Source organism: Pistacia vera, unplaced genomic scaffold (assembly GCF_008641045.1).
Source record: "Pistacia vera cultivar Batoury unplaced genomic scaffold, PisVer_v2 Contig88, whole genome shotgun sequence".
In the NCBI taxonomy this organism is placed as follows: Eukaryota; Viridiplantae; Streptophyta; class Magnoliopsida; order Sapindales; family Anacardiaceae; genus Pistacia; species Pistacia vera.
In genome coordinates, this window is record NW_022196756.1 from 116910 (window position 1) to 138880 (window position 21971).

Below are 21971 nucleotides of genomic sequence, written 5' to 3' on the forward strand. Positions count from 1 at the left end.
ATGACAGGTGAAGCTCATACTGATTCTGTTTAAAAGATGATTCTATGGCAAATGCTTATTTTTATTACATTGATATTTGCTTAAGTTTTTTTTACTAATTTATTAGCAATTTAAAGCTCTGAAATTGCTTTTTCCTAAAGTAGATAATTACATTAAGCATATAGCTATAAACATCAATAATTATTATTTTATTTACCATCTTTGGAGACTTTAAGCAAATTAAAGTAGATTGAAATCTAGAGTATGTTATTGAAGTTGGAAATTTATTTGCGATTACAATGGGAAAATAAAGAGAGATGAATCATAAACTTGTGGAAGTGTAAAAATGCTGTCGAGTAATGCAAATTAAAAGATGAACAAATTAAGACGTCCAAGCAGATAAATCTAAAAAAGTATTACAAGCCTTCATTTTACAATAGAGTTTTATATCATTGTTTTAAAAGCCGGACTTGACCGGGAACCGGTCACGTGTTCGGTTCGAGTCAACCCTAAAACTGTTATAATGCAATGGATCGTGTTAAACCGTTAAAAAATCGGATATTTTCAGCGAACCTCCGGTCCAACTGAACCGACTGATAAACCGGTCCAATTAAAAATCCCTAAACCTAATACGCGCAGCCTTCTTCTCATCGCGTTCAGTTCATCTCTTTCTCAGTTTCTTACACAAATTTCTCAGCTTCTTCTCTCTTCTCTGCAAAAATTTTTCAGCTTCGTCTTTGTTGTCTGTTCTCTGCGAAGACTTCTCTCTTAAATCCCACCCAAATCGCATCTGAACTCTCTAAAATCGACGACAATGTCTTCCTCCCTCGCCGAAAATTGACGACGACAGCTCCGTTCCTCGCTGGAAATCGACGGCGACAGCTCCATTCTTCGATCCAGGTAATAAACACGCCATTCTTCGATCCAGCTTCAATAATCAATAATTTCAATTTCATTTTTGTAGCAATGTCATCCTACAAATATTCAGAAGGTCCTATATAGGATCTGTGAACAAACGAGCAGTCTATGGACCATGTACTTCATCCTTTTGATTTTTATGCATCATATATGCCTCTGATGATTAATACATAATGTGGTATCAAATGAGTGTAGCATTATTTGTCAACTGATATCTGGAATATTTATTTTAACACATTCAAATGGCATTTTGTGTTATATGTGTAGGGATGTTACTATATATGTATATTGCTCTGCGGTTTTTATTTCATCCTTCTAGTAAAGCATGCAAGACGACTAGGGTTTGTTTGTGTTTTCATTGTTTGATTGTAGAACTGAGAATGACCATTGGTTTTACTGATGCGTATATTATGTATAGTCTAATTGTTTTTGTTTTTCTCTTTTTGGAAAGTATGATTGTTAATTTGTGGTATTAGTGTTAAAGATTGATTTTTAGCTTTCTGATTAAGTCAACGCTCAACTTCCGCTTAGTTAGGTGCCGTTACGGGGCTTAATTGTTTTTTTTATTATTATTATAATCTATATATTGTTAAATATGAGACTGATTTCATAATGTTGGGGTTGCATTTAGTTGTTAATTGAATATTTGAAAATAATTTATGATGTAGAAAGTAAAGCATTCACTCCCAACTGTATCCATCTTGAACAGCTAAAATGGAATAAGCTTGCTTATAAGGTGATACCAGTTAAGTCATAAAGTACTTTTGAAACTTACAACTGGTTTGTTCATTATGAGTTTTGTTGTTTGACCTTTACATTTTTGGATTACAAATTTTGCCTGTGGATACTTGTCTGTCAACATGCATAGATGGTGGTGATGGTTATGATGATGATGATGGTGATAAATTTTGATGCTAGTGTGTGAAGCTCAATCAACATGGAGACGGATCAAAGAAAAAACACTTGCATCAAATGTTTTGTTATTAATTAGTATGTATTTTGACATTTAATATGTAAATACAACATTATGTTTGGATTTGGACTTTGAATTGTTGTTGAATTTGAACTTTGAATCATGTTGGATTGGACAGTAATTAAGTTGCTATTGTCTTATTACAAAATAGAAATCTAAAAAAAAAAGTTTTTTTAAAAATGTGTTGACATCATCATAATGTGTGATGACATCACCAATCTAACTGGTTGGACCGGTTGAACCGTGACCTGGTCATCAGTGCGGGTTGCCCTCCGGTCTGGTTTTTAAAACAATGTTATATATACCGGCTTTTCAAAAACTATTCCTTTGTTTCACTATTTTGAATCATTTTTCTGTTATTCTATTTAGGTTAAAAAGCAGAATATATGTTTGTTTGCTTATTGGGATCATTATTCTTAAAATTAATTCAAATAAAATAAGATTTTTTCTATTGAAAATGAAAAGAGTGGGAACTTTGTTTTCTATTATCTTATTCTATTCAATTCAAAACATTTAGATTTTTTAACCCCCTATATTTGTTAATTTAGATAAACACCTTTCACAATAAAAGTTTAAAAATTGCTAAAGCACCACAACTAGCAACCACCATTGGGCGTTGGCATCGAAACGACGCATAATCAGTCGGATCAGGCTGGTTGTGCGTTGATTTTGTTGTTTTCGGCCAAATATTTGGCCGTTGACGGCGGCCAGATTTTGGCTATTGTCGACGACTAGATTACCATTGACAACAGCCAAGTTTTGGCCGTTGATGGCTACTAGATTTTGGCTGTTGACGACGGCCATATTTGATCGTCGTTGACAACTTCATTTTTGGGGGTGTTTTTGTTAATTTTTAAAGTTTTATTGTGGGGGTGTTTTTGTTAATTTTAAAAATTTCATTGTGGGAGTGTTTTTTGTTAATTTTTATNTCTCCTAATTAATTTCCTTTAAATTTTGTGATTTTAATTATTTTCAGTGCATTTAAACCTAATTATTTTGAAACAAATAATTTACGATGTGAATATATATATATTTTTTTTCTAGAGATAATCTAGAAGATGACAAAAAGGGAAGTTTAAAGGCTCAACTACCCCCAGTATATACCAATTTTTTTCTAGATTAATTTAGATCACATAATAATAATAAAATAAAAAGGAACAAAAAAATGTGGAGTGGGTGGCTGAAAAGACAAACAAATTAATACGAAAGGAATAAATAGAAAATAAAAATGTTGCTTTCTATGGGCACCTTTAATAAAAAGAACATTAAATGAAAATTTATGAACAAATCCAAATTGGATTTATTCGAATCTAAGTTTCTTCTCAATTGAATGGTCCAAAATGATATATATATATTGCCTTTTTATAAAGGGAACATTTTGGCATATTTTCTTAGACATAAAATCTGTCTATAATTTTAATTAGCTAAGAAATTTATTTTTCAACAAGGAATGCTTTAATTTAAAGCAAAATTATTGAAAAGTTTTAGAAAAAGCATCTAACAATCACTTCAATAAAAGTTAGAAGTAATTATATGCGTAAACATTAAGTTGATATAAAAAGTCAACGTAATAAAGATGTGATTTTACATATAATCACTTTTAAGAAACTGTTTTTAATCATATGAAAGATTTGATGTTGACAATATAAAGTTGTATTATTGAAGATTTATTCCTTTTACTTTTGGTGGTTGAATTAGAAAAGAAATTTTGTAACAAGAGCGTCAAAAAATAAAAGATCTCATTTCCTAAGCTAATAAATGTTCCTCTCCTTTTTGCTCATTTTGACGTAAGAAGTCTTCAATCTCCTAATTTGAGTTCATTATTTGTGACGCCTTTTTTTTTAATTATTATTTCTTATTTTGAATACCTAAAATTATGTTTTCAGCATAAATAACACAAGTTATAAAATATTTAGCATACGGAAGTTCCGATTAGGAGAGAGCCCAGATTAAGCCCGCAAAAGTCCAGCTTCCAATCACTACCGGCCTTTTGCCAATCCATAAAAAATGGGCAGGTCCATTTGTTAAGGGGAATTTTTTATGTCAACTAAACACCAACATTTTATTTATTTATTTCAAGTATATACTTTTCATGTTAAAATAAGTTAAACATTTTAATTTAATTTGGTATTTATATTTATAAGATTATATACTCAAAATATTATTTATAATCATTTAACCAAATGAACATGTAAGTTAACTGTTAATTTTCATTTTCTTTTTGTTTGTAAAAACAAATTTAACAATTCATAGTATTTAGAACTTCTGAAAACAAGATCCACAGTGACTTCACTCGAAGAAAATCAAGAGGTAAGCCTTTGAGCAAAGTAGGAGAAAACCAGACTTAAGCCTTGGGTTCCATTGTTAGGAATTGATATGAAGAGGCAAAGAGTAGCAGTTCAGGATGTTGATACTGTCAAAGTATGCTGAGAGAAGAGAAAAGAGGAAAAGATTTCTGTATTTCTTATTATGTATTTATCTATACAGTGCTAATTTATACACCTTTTGTAATTGTAAAAATGGAAAACAATGAATACAATTAAATGTAATTATTCAATCAATCACATAAATTATGGATTGATTGAATGAGAGAATTGCTCCTTGATCACAACCAGCATGAATCAAGGAATTTGTGCACTCCATATTTCGTCACTCCCCCTCAAGCTTGTGGTTTGTAAATGTCAAAAACTCTAAGCTTGCTAAGTAAATATGAATGCTGTCTGCTGCACAATGGCTTTGTGAAAATGTCTGCTGGTTGTTCTGAAGTACGAATGTGCAAAGTCTTGATTACCCCTTCTTGTATCTTGTTTCTGACAAAGTGGCAATCAATCTCTATATGTTTTGTCCTTTCATGGAATACTGTATTTGCTGCTATGTCATTTGCAGCTTTGTTATCGCAGCATAAAAGGACAGGCTTTCTTACTTGTACCTTTAGATCTTCCAATAACCCCAAAATCCAGATGATCTCACATGTTGTTTTGGCCATGGCTCTGTATTCGGCTTCTGCTGAAGATAGAGATACTGTTGATTGTTTCTTGGTCTTCCAAGAAATAAGAGCTCCCCCTAACTTGATACAAAACCCTGTAAGTGACTTTCTTGTCATTGAACATATGGCCCAGTCTGAGTCACAATGAGCTGTGACAACTAATTCTTTGTCTCGGGGAAGAAGGAGTCCTAATCCAGGACATCCTTTCAAGTACTTTAGAACCTTTATTGCTGCTTCCATATGAGATTGTTTGGGTCCATGCATGAACTGGCTAAGAATGTGGACTGCATAACTAATGTCTAGATGAGTCATGGTGAGATAGATCAATCGCCCAACAAGTCTTTGATACTTTGTAGGATCTTCCAGTGGTGGATCATTTTCGGAAGATGATATCCCACTGTCATATTCTTGAGTAGTCAGCTTTGTATTTTGTTCTACTGGAATGACACTTGGCTTGCATCCTGATAGTCCTGAATCAGAGATAAGTTCCAAGACATATTTCCGTTGGCTAAGGGATATTCCTACTGGGGATCTTGCAATTTCAATGCCTAGGAAATACTTTGGCTCTCCTAAATCCTTTATTTGGAATTGTCTGTTAAGATGCTCCTTTAAGGATTTGATACATGTTTCATCATTCCCTGTAATAAGAATGTCATCAACATATATGATGAGAGCAATAAAAGTTTTACCTTTGTTCCAAGTGAATAATGCATAGTCATGTTTGGACTGAACAAATCCTATGCCAGTGAGAGCTTTACTGAATTTCTCATTCCATTGTCGGGATGCTTGTTTTAGCCCATATAGGGATTTCTGCAGATGACATACTGTGTTCTCCCCCTGTCTACGTAATCCCGGTGGAAGATCCATGTATATTTCTTCATGAAGATCCCCATGAAGAAAGACATTATGAACGTCCATTTGATGGAGAAGCCAATCACGGACAGAAGCTACTGTAAGAAAAGTACGAACAGTGACATGTTTGGCTACTAGGGAAAAAGTGTCCTGATAATCAAAACCTTCCCGCTGAGTGTATCCCTTGGCCACTAAGCAAGTTTTGTACCATTCTATGGAGCCATCAGCATGATACTTGATTTTGTAGACCCATTTACAACCAATAGGTTTTCTATGGGAGGGACGAGGCACGAGATCCCAAGTATGATTCTGAGAGAGAACAGTAAGCTCAGCAGCCATGGCTTGACGCTAGTGAGAGTGTTGAACAACCTCTGAGTAACTAGTGGGTTCTCTTTCTGCGGAGATGTTACTGATGCAAGCTCTATATATAGGAGAGAGACGATCATAAGTCACATAGTTTGAGGTGGGATACAATGGAGTTGAAGGATCTGAAATGGTGGGACACTCATAATCTGCAACCCAGATTGGTGGTTTGGGCTGACGAGTGCTGCGGTGGACAAGAACAGTAGGAGCCTGAAGAGGAGAGCTGGGTGGAGGAATAAGGGGTTTATCCGGTGGGTCTGTTGTAGTGTTATCAGTGTTGGTTGTGTCAGGGTCAATAGTAGGAGTACTAGGCTGAAGAACTGGTGGATTAGGAACCATAGTGAACAGAGGATCTTAAAGGGCATCATTGTCAGGGAACACTAGAGGTGATGGTCATAATGATGGAACAGTGTCTTCTGTGGCAAATGAAAAAATATCTTCATGAAATACAACATCTCGGGAGATCAAAAACTTGTTTGTAACTGGATCATATAGCCTGTATCCTTTCTGAAGCGTAGGATATCCCATAAAAACACAATAGGTAGCCCGAGTACCAAACTTATCATGTGATCCAAGAGTGGCAGCATAACAAAGACAGCCAAATACTCGAAGATGATCAAGAGATGGTTGCTTCTGGAATAATACCTCATAAGAGGTCTTCCCAAGAAGGACTCTACTGGGCATGCGGTTGATCAGGTAGGTAGCAGTGATCACACATTCGCCCCAAAAAGAGATAGGTAGGTGAGCTTGGTATTTGAGGGCACGGGCGACTTCTAGGAGATGACGGTGTTTTCGTTTGACAACCCCATTTTGTTGGGGTGTATAGGTGCAAGAGCTTTCATGCAGTATCCCGAGTGATGAAAAAAGGGATGAACAATTATGATTAAAGAATTCTCTAGCATTGTCTGTTCTAATCCTTTGGACAGAAGTATGAAATTGTGTGTTGACCATGGCTAGAAAGTGTGTGATGTGGGTAAGTGTTTGAGCTTTGGATTGCATAAGAAAAGTCCATGTACCCCGGGAAAAGTCATCAACAATGGTGAGAAAAAAAAGGGAGCCATCATGATTTGGAGTGTGATAAGGTCCCCAAATATCAAGATGGATTAGGGCAAAAGGTTGTGTCGTAGTAGAAGTGCTATGTGGAAAAGTAATTCGGGCTTGTTTAGCTAACGGACAGATGGGACAGTGAGGTTGGGGAATAGTAACGCCATGACCTAACATTTGATGGAGAATAAAAGAGTTTTTATTAATTGTTGCATTACAATTGGTAATTTTATTGGGTGTGATACACGGATGAAAAAATCTAGAAGACTTTGCTGGTGCCCAATAGTATAGACCTCTATGAACCTTACCCAAGCCCATCAGTTTCCCAGTCGAAGGGTTCTGAAATTCACATGTGTTAGGACAAAATTTTACAGTGCAAGTATTGTCTTCACATAGTTTTGATACTGATATGAGGTTAAAATAAAAGGTAGGGACACATAGAACATTTTTAAGGAATAAATTTTCGGATAATTGGACAGTGCCTATGTGAGTGGCTGGGGTTATGTTTTCGTTCAGCATGCGAACAGATGTGGATGAGGTAGTGCAAACGGAGTGGAAAAATTTTGGATTACAAATGATGTGATCACTAGCCCCTGAATGAATAATCCACATGTCAGTAGTAACTAAATTGAAACAGTAGGAAGTACCTGTATAGGACGCTGTAGGTGCGATGGGAGCATTATTTAGAAGCTGAAGCAATTGATTATATTGATCCGAAGTGAGAACAGGTGCTTGCGGATTGCTGGAAGAAACTGAATCAACCTGAAAAGAAGAAGAATTGTTATTTTTGTCTTTAGGGCGTCCATGTAATTTCGAGCAATGGTCTCGATCATGATTGGTCCGTTTGCAATAGTCACAATATAATCGCCCCCGATTAAAGCGTGAATTGTCAGACCCATTGGACCCGTTTCTCGATCCGTTTGACCAAGGCTTGGGCCCAGTTGACTAGTTGGTTAGCCTGTTTGACTCTGAGTGTGACGTGGCTCGATTTGAGACATTAGATGCGTTTAAAAACGCAACCAGCTTCTGATCGTTAGATGCAGAGATGAAATCTGGGCCTTTCATCTTTGCATATAAATTCGTGCCCTTTTCCTTTGCAGGTTGCCCTACCCGCGAGCGCCCATCGTTGTTTTCCTTAAGCCCTGCAAAAACCAGAGAGTTAGTGGATGGCCGATCGGAGTTCAACTAGCGTTGGCTCTTATCCTGCACCGCCAGTTGAAAACTCCGGCGAAGGGAAGGTGGTGGGAAGTGGCCAGAACTTGGGTGCGAAAAGCATAAAAGCTTTCGTTCAACCCGAGCAAAAAATGTGACAGATGATCGCGATCGCGGATCCGTTGGTACTGGTGGAGGGTTTCCGGCGGCCCTTCAAGAGATTCCTCAGCAGTGTCCAACTCGTTCCAAACGGCAGAGAGCCGATTGAAATAAGTGGTCATCGAAGCGTTTCCTTGTTTGAGTTCGATCAATCGCTGCCGGAGGGTATACGTTTTTGCGAGATCGAGTTTCCCATACATTTCTTTGATGTATGCCCATATATCGGCGGCCATCTCTGTTGGTGGGAGTCCGGCCGAAACGTCTGTAGAGATGCAATTACTGATCCATGAGCGGACCAGTGTGTTGCAGCGGTTCCAGTGGCGTTGGAGGTGTGGCTGTGGTGGTGGTTGGAAGTTTTTGTCTAGGAAAAGCTCTTTGTCTTTTGCGATGAGAGCTCGCCGGAAATCGCGAGCCTAGGATGCGTAGTTGTCTGAACCCATAAGGGTTTGTTTGATGAGGACCAATTTTGGTCCATCGGAAACCGGCGAAAATAGAACATCGCCTGGTTCAGGGTGACCGTTGCTATTGGCTGGGATGAAGCGAAATGGATACGGGTAGGGATTTGGATCCGTACCCGTTTGTGAACCAGATTCCGGGTTGTGACCCGGTATTCCAAGAGGAGTTGGGTCGGTGCGGGTAAAAGAATCCGGGTCATAACCCGACATTCCATATGGGTAACAAGCTGGGTCAGGCCTGGTTTGTGTGTTTGGGCCAATTGGGATTGAATTGGTTGGGAGTGAACTGGTTTGGGTTGGGTCTGGGCCGGTGGAAATGGGATTTGCATTTGTTTGGTTTGCTGCAGTTGATTGAGTTTGAGTTGGGTTTGGATTATCTGCCATTTGCAGAAAAAAAACAAGATACTAAAACGAGTTTTTTGTTTGATTGCAGGAACAGAAAGGAGAGGCTTGTTTGTGCGGAAGCGTGAAGATTATGGCTCTGATACCATGGTAGGAATTGATATGAAGAGGCAAAGAGTAGCAGTTCAGGATGTTGATACTGCCAAAGTATGCTGAGAGAAGAGAAAAGAGGAAAAGATTTCTGTATTTCTTATTATGTATTTATCTATACAGTGCTAATTTATACACCTTTTGTAATTGTAAAAATGGAAAACAATGAATACAATTAAATGTAATTATTCAATCAATCACATAAATTATGGATTGATTGAATGAGAGAATTGCTCCTTGATCACAACCAGCATGAATCAAGGAATTTGTGCATTCCATATTTTGTCATCCATCTTTGAGAATAGAGCTTCTAATCATTATAATTATCTACAGGCTCAAGTATTTAACCCAAAATCTGGATCTTGTGCGGCATTCCTTGCTAACTATGACACAACATACTCGGTAAAAGTGAACTTTCTAAATATGAAATATGAACTGCCAACTTGGTCCATCAGCATCCTCCCTGACTGCAAAACTGCAGTTTACAACACTGCTCGGGTAAGGGGAAGACTATTCAACATCTTGCAATTAGTGCCTGTTTCTTAACATCTACTTAACACTTGCAATACTTTTTCTATGTTTCAATTAGTTTTCGCATGAAATCTACATTCTATTATGGAAGAAACTTCATAAAACATACTGAAGTTCAATATAGTAAAGACATAACAAATCGCTCATGCTAGAAATTCAAGAAGCGATTTTGCTACGAAAAAAACCTGAGCTTTTTATGTAGAGTCAGTGTGAGAAAATTTTCAAGGGTGAATTTGTAACAGCTTGGTTCCCAAAGCTCCGTGAAACAGATGACAACTGTCAGCAAATTTTCTTGGCAGTCATACATTGAAGAAAGTGCCTCTTCTAGTGATGATAAAACTTTTACCACTGATGGGCTGTGGGAACAATTAAATGTGACTAGAGATGCTTCGGATTATTTGTGGTATATGACAAAGTGATTAGTTTTGACTAATCACCTCTTTGCTTCCTTTACACTTTTAACTTCTTATTTTTAAAATTAGTTTTTATAATCTTTCTGAAACTGATTTTTATCAATATATGTTTTCTGTGTCCCACTCGGTGTAAATATAGACTCTAATGAAGGATTTCTGAAGAATGGACAAGATCCTCTTCTCAACATTTGGTCTGCAGGTCATGCACTGCATGTTTTCATTAATGGTCAACTATCAGGTGATAGGAAGATTGAGACACTATCATAAGTTGGCTGAGTACTAATGTCAAATGAACATCTTGTGTATCTTCACTTATCACCAACTCACTTTAGCTTTTATCATTAATTCAGGAACTGTTTATGGTGGAATTTACAATCCAAAATTAAGTTTCAGTCAAAATGTCAAAATGAGAATTGGTGAGAACCAGATTTCTTTGTTAAGTATCATCTGTGGGTCTTCAGGTCAGTTTTCTCATTTTCTGATGGGCCTCTATTCTTTGAACACTGCTGACAACTCGGAAGTATGACAGTTTACTCTTTCCATCATCAAATTCTCAGAATGTAGGCACACATTTCGAGCAATGGAGTGCTGGTATGCTAGGTCCAGTAACATTGAAGGGTCTCAATGAGGGGACGAGAGACTTGTCTAAACAGAAATGGTCTTACACGTTATGTCTATAAGTATTCAAGAGAAATATGTTACCTTGCACCATACTGAAAATTTAGGGTTCTGGTAGGTCTTTTGCTTAACTATGGCTTGAGCTATATTTTGTAGACAGGTTAGTGGGTTATTCTGGAAAAGAATTTTTGCTTGAATGCATTATTTCTACGTCCTATGAGGACTCACACCAGATCCAATTGTTAATACAATATATAAAGCCATTACTGCAGGTAGTACTACACCCTTGCTTGTGAACTATTGATTTTGTTGAACCCTTGAAATTATTAGAATGGTGTTGAATGTTGGAAAAGCAACAGTAAAATAAAGTGAGTATACTTTGTCTAAATGATGTTGAATGTTGAAAAAGCAACAGGTAATGCAGATGTAGCCAGAAAGTTGGTCATAAATGATTGAGTATTTGTCGAGTACAAGTTTTTCACAATGATATTTATCACAAGCTCGCTAAAAATGTACTGTATGATCTAAGCAGATTGGTCTGAAAGGTGAAGATTTAAGCTTTCATACCGTTAGTTGAAGCCTTTCTGTTGAATGGGTAGAACGATCATCGTTGGCCCAAAAACAACCATTGACATGGTACAAGGTGAGAACAATTTCTAATCAGTTCATTTCCACTACTGTTAAAAATTAATGGTATACCAGATATATTAATACCAAATATTTGTTCTGCAGACTACTTTCAATGCACTGGCAGGCAATGATCCTTTAGCTTTGGATATGAGTACCATGGCAAAAAGGCTGATTTGGATCAATGGCCACAGCATTGGGCGCCACTGGCCCCTGGATATATAGCATCAACAAGCATGACTAGAACATATAGGCTTGACCGTGATGAGGAGTTAGAGCCAACAATTACTTCCATCAACAGGCATGATCAAAACATATTAGCTTGATTTAACGAAGAGTTAGAGCTAACAACTACCTATATCAACATGTATAACCAAAATATATGGATTAGACCGCAAGACCCAACATATAAGCTTGATCGTGAGGAAGAGTGCTGGAGTCTCATACCGATTAGACACATTCAAGCTTACTAAGTTTATAAGATGGGATAATCCTCTAATTTAACAAGGCTTTATAGGGTAAGAAGTCAGACCTACCTCAAATTCTATTAGGAAGAAATGTCACATGAAGTATGGACAACAGTCTCAAAGATGGTGAGAACAGTGTTGCTTCTTTATTCTTGTCATCGTTCGTTTCCCCAGTTTGAATATTCACTCGGTAGATGTTACTTTAGGTATCATGTTCCACGCTCATGGCTGAATTCAACTGGAAACCTGTTGGTTGTGTTCGAAGAATGGGGTGGTGACCCAAAGGGAATTACTGTGGTCAAAAGAGCAACAGGAAGCGTATGTGCTGATATTTTTGAAGGGCAACCAACCTTAAGCAACTGGAACATAATCTCCTCTGGAAAATCAGACAAAATGCAATCCAAAGCCCATTTGTGGTGTCCTCCTGGGCAGAAAATCTCAAAAGTAAAGTTTGCTAGCTATGGATTACCGCAATGAAAAAGTTTTAGTTCCAAAACGTTCGTATAGGTAAGCCATAAGCCTTCAGCTTTACTGGTTTCAATCTTCATCTGCAAACTTCCAGTGGAAATCAATTGTATTGTCCTTGTATGTGTATGAATAAACTGGAAGTATAAATAGAAGCTTTTCAATAACATTTGGTTTCTATATTTCTTCTGTTTACATAACTATCTAACTAATACATGCATATGCGTTCATATTTTTTTGCTCAATCATAAGAATGGCAACAAAACAATACGCAAGTGTTGATGCTTGCCATGTCTTGCTTCTCCAATCTCATGGATTGATATAGTTTGAGTCCTTGGTACCTTTAAGAAGACTGAGACAAAGCAAAGCATTGTTTAAAAGTCGGATTTGACCAGCTAGTCCAACCGGTTGGACCGGGAACCGGTCACGTGTCCGGTTCGAGTCAACCCTAAAACCGTTATAATGCAATGGACCGCGTTAAAACGTTAAAAAACGGGTATTTTTCAGCGAACCGTCGGTCCAACTGGACCGAATGATAAACTGTCCGATTAAAAATCCCTAAACCTAATACACGTAGCATTCTTCCATCGCGTTCAGTTCATCTCTTTCTCAGTTTCTTACGCAAATTTCTCAGCTTCTTCTCGCAAAAATTTTTCAGCTTCGTCGCTGTTGTCTGTTCTCTGCGAAGACTTCTCTCTGAAATCTCACCCAAATCGCATCTGAACTCTCGAAATCGACGACGATGTCTTCCTCCCTCGCCGGAAATCGACGCGATAGCTCCATTCCTCGTTATCGACGGCGACAGCTCCATTCTTCGATCCAGGTAATAAACACGCCCTTCTTCGATCCAGCTTCAATAATCAATAATTTCAATTTATTTTTGTAGCAATGTCATCCTACAATATTAGGAGGTCCTATATAGGATCTGTGACAAACAGCAGTCTATGGACCGTGTACTTCATTCTTTTGATTTTATGCATCATATGCCTCTGATGATTAATACATAATGTGGTATCAATGATGTAGCATTATTTGTCAACTGATATCTGGAATATTTATTTTAACACATTCAAGTGGCATTTTGCGTTATATGTGTAGATGTTACTATATGTATATTGCCCTGTGGTTTTTATTTCATCCTTCTAGTAGCATGCAAGACTGCTAGGGTTTGTTTTTGTTTTCATTGTTTGATTGTAGACCTGAGAATGACCATTGGTTTTGCTAATGCATATATTATGTATAGTCTAATTGTTTTTGTTTTCTCTTTTTGGAAAGTATGATTGTTAATTTGTGTATTAGTGTTAAGATTGATTTTTAGCTTTCTGATTAGTCACGCTCAACTTCCGCTTAGTTAGGTGCCGTTATGGGGCTTAATTGTTTTTTTTATAATATTATTATTATAATCTATATATTGTTAAATATGAGACCGTTTCATAATGTTGGGTTCATTTAGTTGTTTATTGAATATTTGAAATTAATTTATGATGTAGAAAGTAAAGCATTCACTCCCAACTGATCCATCTTAACAACTAAAATGGAATAAGCTTGCTTATAGGGTGATACGTTAAGTCATAATCTTTTGAAACTATCAACTGGTTTGTTCATTATGAGTTTTGTTGTTTGACCTTTACCTTTTTGGATTACAAATTTTGCCTATGGATACTTAACTGTCAACATGCGTAGATGGTGGTGATGGTTATGATGATGATGATGATGATGGTGATGAATTTTGATGCTAGTGTGTGAAGCTCAATCAACATGGAGACGGATCAAAGAAAAAACACTTGTATCAAATGTTTTGTTATTAATTAGTATGTATTTTGACATTTAATATGTAAATACAACATCATGTTTGGATTTGGACTTTGAATTGTTGTCAAATACTTAAATTATGTTAGGATTGTTGTTGAATTTGAACTTTGAATCATGTTGGATTGGACAGTAATTAAGTTGCTATTATCTTATTAAAAAAATAGAAATCTATTTTAAAAATGTGTTGACGTCATCATGATGTGTGATGACATCACCGATCCAACCGGTTGGACCGGTTGAACCGTGACTCGATCATCAGAGCGGGTTGCCCTTCGGTCCGGTTTTTAAAACAATGAGCAAAAGTTTCTTGAATGAAATTTCATTGAAAACTCAAAACAACTTAATGGAAAGCTGATTGCCAGATAGAATAGTCGCTACAACAGTTTGAATGCAAATTGTCGATGCTTGATTTTGACACCAACTAATCGCATGTGGGAAATGCTGAGCTGACTCAGAAGACACACGTGTATATGGAGGGTATTTGCTTAAAGAGTGAAGAACAATGTTTAAAGTGGTTCGGATGCTTAAATAAGCGAATCCTACGTCTACTGGTATTGTATTAATGTATGAGATCAGGTCATGTTTAGTAAGCTGATTTATAGCTTAGAGAATACAAGTGAATACACGGGAGAGAGAGCGAGAGAGAGAGAGAGAGAATGTATCCTATTTCAGAGAAAAATTAGCTAATCCCACAAACGGGAGAGGAGCCCTCTATTTATAGTAGGATGAATTGAGGTAATGATTACTGAATCTGTGAGTGGGTCAGATTGCCATGCAAATCCTTCTTTATGTCCCGTTGCTCACTTGCTCGAGTGATTTTCTCAACTTGTGCAGGGATTGGACACGTGGAACAATTCCAGCCTTTCGCCATTCTGGTGCATACCCACTGCACTGGCAGAAGCATGCCGCTCACGTCATCATGCGACGCGGTTACGTCTGAAAGGCTGCAGAACCTACCTAAGCTCTGACCGCCCATGTTGACAAGGCTTTGGCGTGAGTCCTACTTTTTCAGGCATAACACAAATCAATCAGAGTAAGAATTTATCAGATAGTTTCCCATTATAACTGCCATAACTTTTGGTTCAAGTCATTAACCTTGGCATTTCCTCGATAGATTCCCATTATGAATCCTCAGTTACATCCACATAAATAAAAGGTTAAACTATTCACGATAAATGAAATGGTAAAAACAAGGCGTCTGTAGATAAATTTATTGAAGAAAAAGAAAATGACAAATTGGTCATTTTGGTTCATGAATTATGTTATGGGGATTCTTCAACATAACCTTGAAAGGTTAGGTATCACTAGCTCATAGCCTTAATACTAAACTCCAAGATGAGTTTTACCTGCAAAGAGGGATCTACTTAGACAGTGAAGTATGGTTGTGGAACCCAGTGAGGATAAGAATTTGTTTGATAGCATTGGGAAGGTAAAAATACAACCACCTTGATCTATCACACGAGTTTCATCACAAATAAGTTTACAAGTATAAATTGAGGAAGAATACACCGCCAAAGGGATTCATAACTCAGTATTCTTGACATTTGATCCCTGAAAATACAAAGACATTCCTCTCCCTTTCAGGAGAGTAAATAGCTTTAGAAATTATACCCAACTCAATGATGGCACTTTTCCAAAATGTACCGATTTTATTTAAAGAGGAAATCTAGCTATAAAATCTAGTGACTTACCAATTATATCTATAATGTTATAGATACTCATGATTTATTAATAATATATAACGCTAGATTATACAACACTTGATAGTCTAACATTTAACCATACGGTTTAACAGTCTAATTAAAATATGTTAAACCTTGCTAGATGGTGCTAGATTTGGTAAGTAGTAAGGGTAATACTATACTAACAAAACATTCTCACTAACTTTCTCTTATAATCGTGACGTGGTAGCTTGTAATTGGTCAACCCGCAATGGGTCCCGCTATCTAACAATAGATCCCGTTTGACCAATTACGAGGTGCCACGTCGCGTTTGTGAAAAAAATTAGTGAGAAGGATTTGTCAACCTATCTTTATTGTTAAGATTAATAAGGTTGATTATATATAGGAATATTTCTAAACTAGACATGGGGCTCGCGCGTTGCGCGGTTATATTTATTTAATATTTTTAAAATAGGTTGTAAACAAATTTATTCTAACAAAATAAAGTAATTAGATTAAGAGATGATAATTGTTAAATTATACGAGTTTTAGAGTAGATATAACTTCTATATATGTATAGAATTGTGTTAAGATAAAATTAATAATTGTACCTTTATATATTAATATCAATTAATATTATCATAATCAATTATTTAAACTTAAAATTTATATTGAGTTCATTTTCAGGTTTGACATTGATCGGTAAATTTTTTTCTCACAGTATAGGATTCTCTCCAGCCAAGGTTTGAAAATAGACTAACTTCCATCTTTATATGTTTTTATTTAAAATGGTTAGATTTTTGGAAAGCCTATGTAATGTATACTATTATTATTACTCATCCAATGTGTGAAGATAGAAGAATTAAATCAAAACTAACATGTCAAGATGGAGAATTTTTAGTAGATTCATCAAAGAGTAAATACAATGCGTCAATTAAAGGAAGAATTTTCAATCAATTAATGAGTAACATCAAACTCAAGATAAAATTGAATATAAAGAATAATAATTTTATTATAAAAAAAATAAGTACATTGGTTTTTCATACTGTGAAGTGGGTTTGGATGATGTAGACTTTATTTTTATTTTTCTTATAGTTGTTCAGTTCCTCTGGTACATATGCATACTCTCTTTTGTTTATCTTATAGATAATATCCATGGCAGATTCTATGATTTCTAATATCTTGTCAATGACTTCTCTGAATTTGTCTCTAGTAGTACGTAGATCATCCAGATTGGTGTCAACTTTTTTGAAAATCTCCCTCAATTTCGGCATTCCCTGAAAAATGTCTAAACCAATTGTAGAAACAATATACAATCAAATTTTATAAATATATGGAAACGGTAACATGAATGTGTAAATATAATTATGAGATGAACTCTCGACATATCAATTTTTTTTAATGGTTTTTATATTTCCGCAAACATGTATTATTGTTTTGTTTGACATTTTGCAATTTAGGATACAAAAGATGTGAAACATTTATACCTTCTGGTTGCCTCGGTGGAGAATTATTGTTGTTGAGGTCGTTGCTGATATTCGTTGTAGATTCTTTTGGTTGTGATGTTTTGTCAGCCATTTTCGAATTAAGTTTGGAGAAGAAATGAACAATTAAAGTGTATGGTATCTGAAGAAAGTTAAATGGGTGATTGATGTCAGAGCAATATTTATAGGAGAATAGGATACGAAAAGGTGGAATATGAACATACAACTAGTAATAAATAAACGTGTCGATCGAAAAATTGTTAATAATTATTTGGATAAGGTAATACGAAACGTTAGTAGACTATCTGTACAATATTAAAGAAAACCATAATAAATATTTTGTTAAGTGTGCAATATATTAGTTAGGTAGTTAATGATGGTTCGGCAAGATGTTGAGATATTATAATAAATAAACATTGTGATTTACTAATAATAAAATCTTATTGATACATTTTTAAAGGAAGGACAATAAATATTTTGTCAAGTATCAAAGTCAGAGATAATATGATGATGTCCTAATATATTTATTAATTTTTTAATTGTGGTTCGTTAATATGGTTATGAAACATGCATATAGTTCGGCTTCAATCTTGTTTGATCAATAATGCTACAGAAGTTTTTTAAAATCTGTAAGAGAAATGGTTATTTCTAGTTTTTTTTTTTAAATTAAGATTATAATATATTTGGATTGATGTTTGTTGAATATGTTTAATTTTTTAACATTTTTATAAACAGTTTTGTCTAATATTGTTATTAAATATCTATTAAAATATTAAATATTGTTTATGTTTTATCTAGTATTTTAGTTTTGTAATTAAAATTTTGTTACTTCACATTAGAATATATCTTGACTTGTTTTATCTAAATAGAAATAGGAAACAAACTGACAGAATAAATTTGAACTCATCTTTTATGCGAGAATTTTTGTCATAGTATAAAATTCCAATGGTTCCTTCACATGCATAATCCTCATATTGATTTTGAAAATGCATGTCTATGATCTATACAGTTTATTCAAAGATTTTGGGATGCAGTTGAGAACATGACAACGCAATCAATTTATGAGATACTGTATCACACAATATAAAAGTTGCTCCGGGAAAATTAACAGACATTTAGTAACAGATAGATACGTTGATTGAAAAAGTTTTGAAAACTTATTGGGCAATGAGATATGAAATGGTAACAAAATTGTTTGTAGCGCATTAAAGGAAAGCCTAATAAATAGTTAACAATGGTTCGTCAGGCGGGTTTCCAAAATATGTTGTGGTTTGGCATAGAATTTAATCTAATGAATAATGGAATGGAAATTTATTTTTATATGTTATAGGAACATTATTTAGATTTTTTTTTTTCGAACATGTTTAATTATTTGAAATTGTCATAATCATTGGTGTTTAATATTTTTATTAAATATAGTTTACATTTTACTGATCACTGTAATTTTGTGATAAGTTTTTCTTTATAAGTTATTAAATATTTGGATCAATCGTAGATAATTGAGTGAGTTTTAACTTCTATTTCAGATTAAACTAAAAAGCATTTAAATTTGTACATGTGCAAGAAATTACATAAGAAACTTACTAAAAATTAAATTTCATATAGACTATTTGGTAATCCACGTTACATCTATGACATGTGATATTTTCTAGTGACGTTGATATGGCCCAGTGTATACGATTTTGATTCTCCTTGTTACAAGTCCCAAATGTTCGTCTTTTAATGAGAATTGTGACATTTGGAGTCAATGACTTGAATTCTTCCCTGCAATATTTCAGTTTGTAGAAATGATTAGGTAGTTTTACTAATTTCATTAGAATTTGTATACCTTTGTTGTCATGTACAGTAAGCAGAGCAACGACAGTGTGATATATTGCTTGCATGTTATATTTTTGGCAAACTGCAATCAGTAGTTGTAATCCCATATATGTATCATGTTCGATGAAGAACAAATGTGTTCCCAACAGTAGCAAAGCTTGTTTATTTTCTGCTTCTGCAAGTGTCTTTAGAATTGAAAGTCTCGTTGTTGTTATTGTTGGCAGTTTTTGTCGTCGTTTCGAAATGTCCATTCTTTATAATATTTGTTTTATGTTTGCTTGTTTGTTCCGAGATTTGCACTTGTAAATTGTATGATAAGTAATGGTTTAGAAGCACAAGATTTGTAATAGTTAAAAAAAAAAAAATCCATAGTTGGGAATCACAATACCATTACCTTATGATTAAGCAATTAAGAATAAATAAGTGTGTCAAATATGACTCAGTCAAATATGGATCCTAAAACGCATTTTGTTTTTTTGTGTATTAGAAAACTATTAACAACTAAAGATGCACATGGTCCGACAAAGTCATTTGTATGGTTAACCATTATTGTTATAAGATTGCTGTGGAATAAACCACTATCTTATTGTTATTAGTTGTATGTTTAACCATTTTGTATAATATCATTTTCTCTATGACTAAGAAAATAATGAAATCAATAGATTAATGAGATATGATGGTTTTAGTAAAACTTACGTTAACTGTATTGCTTGTAAAGTGATGTCATCTTTGTTGGTTGCTTTTACAATGATTCGTTGTAAAATTTCTGATGGTAATTGTAACAGACATGTGGGTTGTTTTTTTTGTTCTTTTGTAAGGAATCATGATGTTTTGGTGCTATTTTTTGGGTGCAAGTATATGAAAATTATGTTGTCAATATGGTATCTATGGTCTATATAGTTCGCGTGTGGGTAGAGAACAATATATATATATATATATATATATATTTTGGTATTTCAGCTGCTTAGATAATGTTCTGTTAATTATTAATGAGAGTCAGCGTTGTTATCTGAATATGGTTTTTAATAGTTTTGTAAATTAATGATGGTTGTATTAATCATTTAATGTTAAGTACTACTTATATTTAAATGTAAACCGTCCGCATTCATGTAAATTTCTATGTAGGTATATTAAGCATTTGAGATATTTGATTAGTACGAATTTTTTTAAACTAGTGGGAAACGGATTGTGTTTCATCAAAATAAATGTCTTCTTTCATGAATTCCATTAATATCATATAAATATCTACATAAACAATATCATTTATTTGATCAACACTTTAACAAAAGTTGTACATTAAGAACGACATTAAATATCACAATACGAGATATCGTCAAAATATCAATCACATCAATAAAAAAGTAGTTACATTAACCCATAATTAAAACCAAATTATAATATCTTGATTTTTAATAGTAATGTATAAAAAATATCACATAATAGTACAATGCACCTATCAACAATAAATAAACACGGTCATATAATAATAATGATATCTTATTGGCACAGTTTTAAAGGAAACGATAATAAATATTTTGTTAACTATTCAAGTCAGAGAAGTTGTGATGATGTGATAATATATCAATTAATATAAAATATTTATACAGTTTGCCATTGGTCTTGTTTAATTGTTTATGTTTTATTGAGTATCTTAGTTTTTTAATTAAAATTTTGTTGATTCGCAACAGAACATATTTTGATTTGTTTTGTTTAATTAGGAATACAAAAGAAATAGATGGAATACGAATAAAGATGTTATAATACATAAACATGGTTGTTTAAGAAGAATAAAATCTAATTGGCATGAGTTTAATAGAAACGATAATAAGAATGAATTGGAAAAAGCGGTAAAATATGCATGAATATTGCATCGAATATCAAAAACATTTCTGCAAAAATAATATCGATTGTACGATTATACCATATAATATTTAGGTAGTCTTCTCAACTTGCATGAGTGACTTAATAACATCTGTGTACAATTGATATTAATAATTATTAATTTTATCTTAATATCTGGTCAATGACTTCTTTGAATTTGTGTTCGTATCACCTTAATTATGTAATTATTTATTTAAAATTTAAAATTTTTTGTTTTTTTTTTAGAATACAAAAGGTGCTTTGGGAAAACGAATAAGTGTCTAGTAATAAGTAAATACGTTGGTTGAAAAAACGTTAATAACTTTTTGGATAAGAGGATACGAAACGGTAGCAAATGTAATAAATATTTTGTTAAGTATTCAAGTCAGAAACGTCATGATGATATTATAATATATCAGTTGGATCGTGAATAATGGTTCGACAACCGTGCTCCAAATGGATGTTATCATTCAGCGTGGGATTTAATTTGGTTGATAAAAAAAATGATTTATCTTAACATCTGGTCATGACTTCTCTGAATTTGTCTTGGTATCACTTTAATATTATGTAAATTATTTATTTGTTTTTTGAGAATACAAAAGGTGCTTTGGGAAAACGAATAAATGTCTAGTAATAAGTAAACGCGTTAATTGAAAAAATGTTAATAAGTTTTTGAATAAGAGGATATGAAACAGTAGCAAACGTAATAAATATTTTGAAGTATTCAAGTCGGAAACGTCATGATGATATTATAATATATCGGTTGGATAGTGAATAATGGTTCGGCAACCGTGCTCCAAATGGATGTTATCGTTCTACGTGAGATTTAATTTGGTTAGTAA

General features: G+C 34.3%; 1 protein-coding gene and 1 pseudogene across 1 annotated transcript; one reads left to right on the forward strand and one right to left on the reverse strand.

Annotated features, from left to right (window-relative positions):
* Positions 1-6056: 6056 nt before the first annotated feature.
* LOC116119266 (proline-rich extensin-like protein EPR1) lies at positions 6057-6410 on the reverse strand. The gene has a single exon (XM_031405197.1). The coding sequence runs from the start codon at positions 6408-6410 to the stop codon at positions 6057-6059; it is 354 nt and encodes a 117-aa protein (XP_031261057.1).
* A 2686-nt stretch (positions 6411-9096) lies between these two features.
* Positions 9097-12506, forward strand: LOC116119267 (annotated as a pseudogene).
* The last annotated feature ends 9465 nt before the right edge of the window (positions 12507-21971 follow it).

Bases quoted from the DNA above. Each gene is read 5' to 3' on its own strand.
- LOC116119266 (XM_031405197.1), bottom strand. From the start codon at position 6,410: ATGGTTCCTAATCCACCAGTTCTTCAGCCTAGTACTCCTACTATTGAC.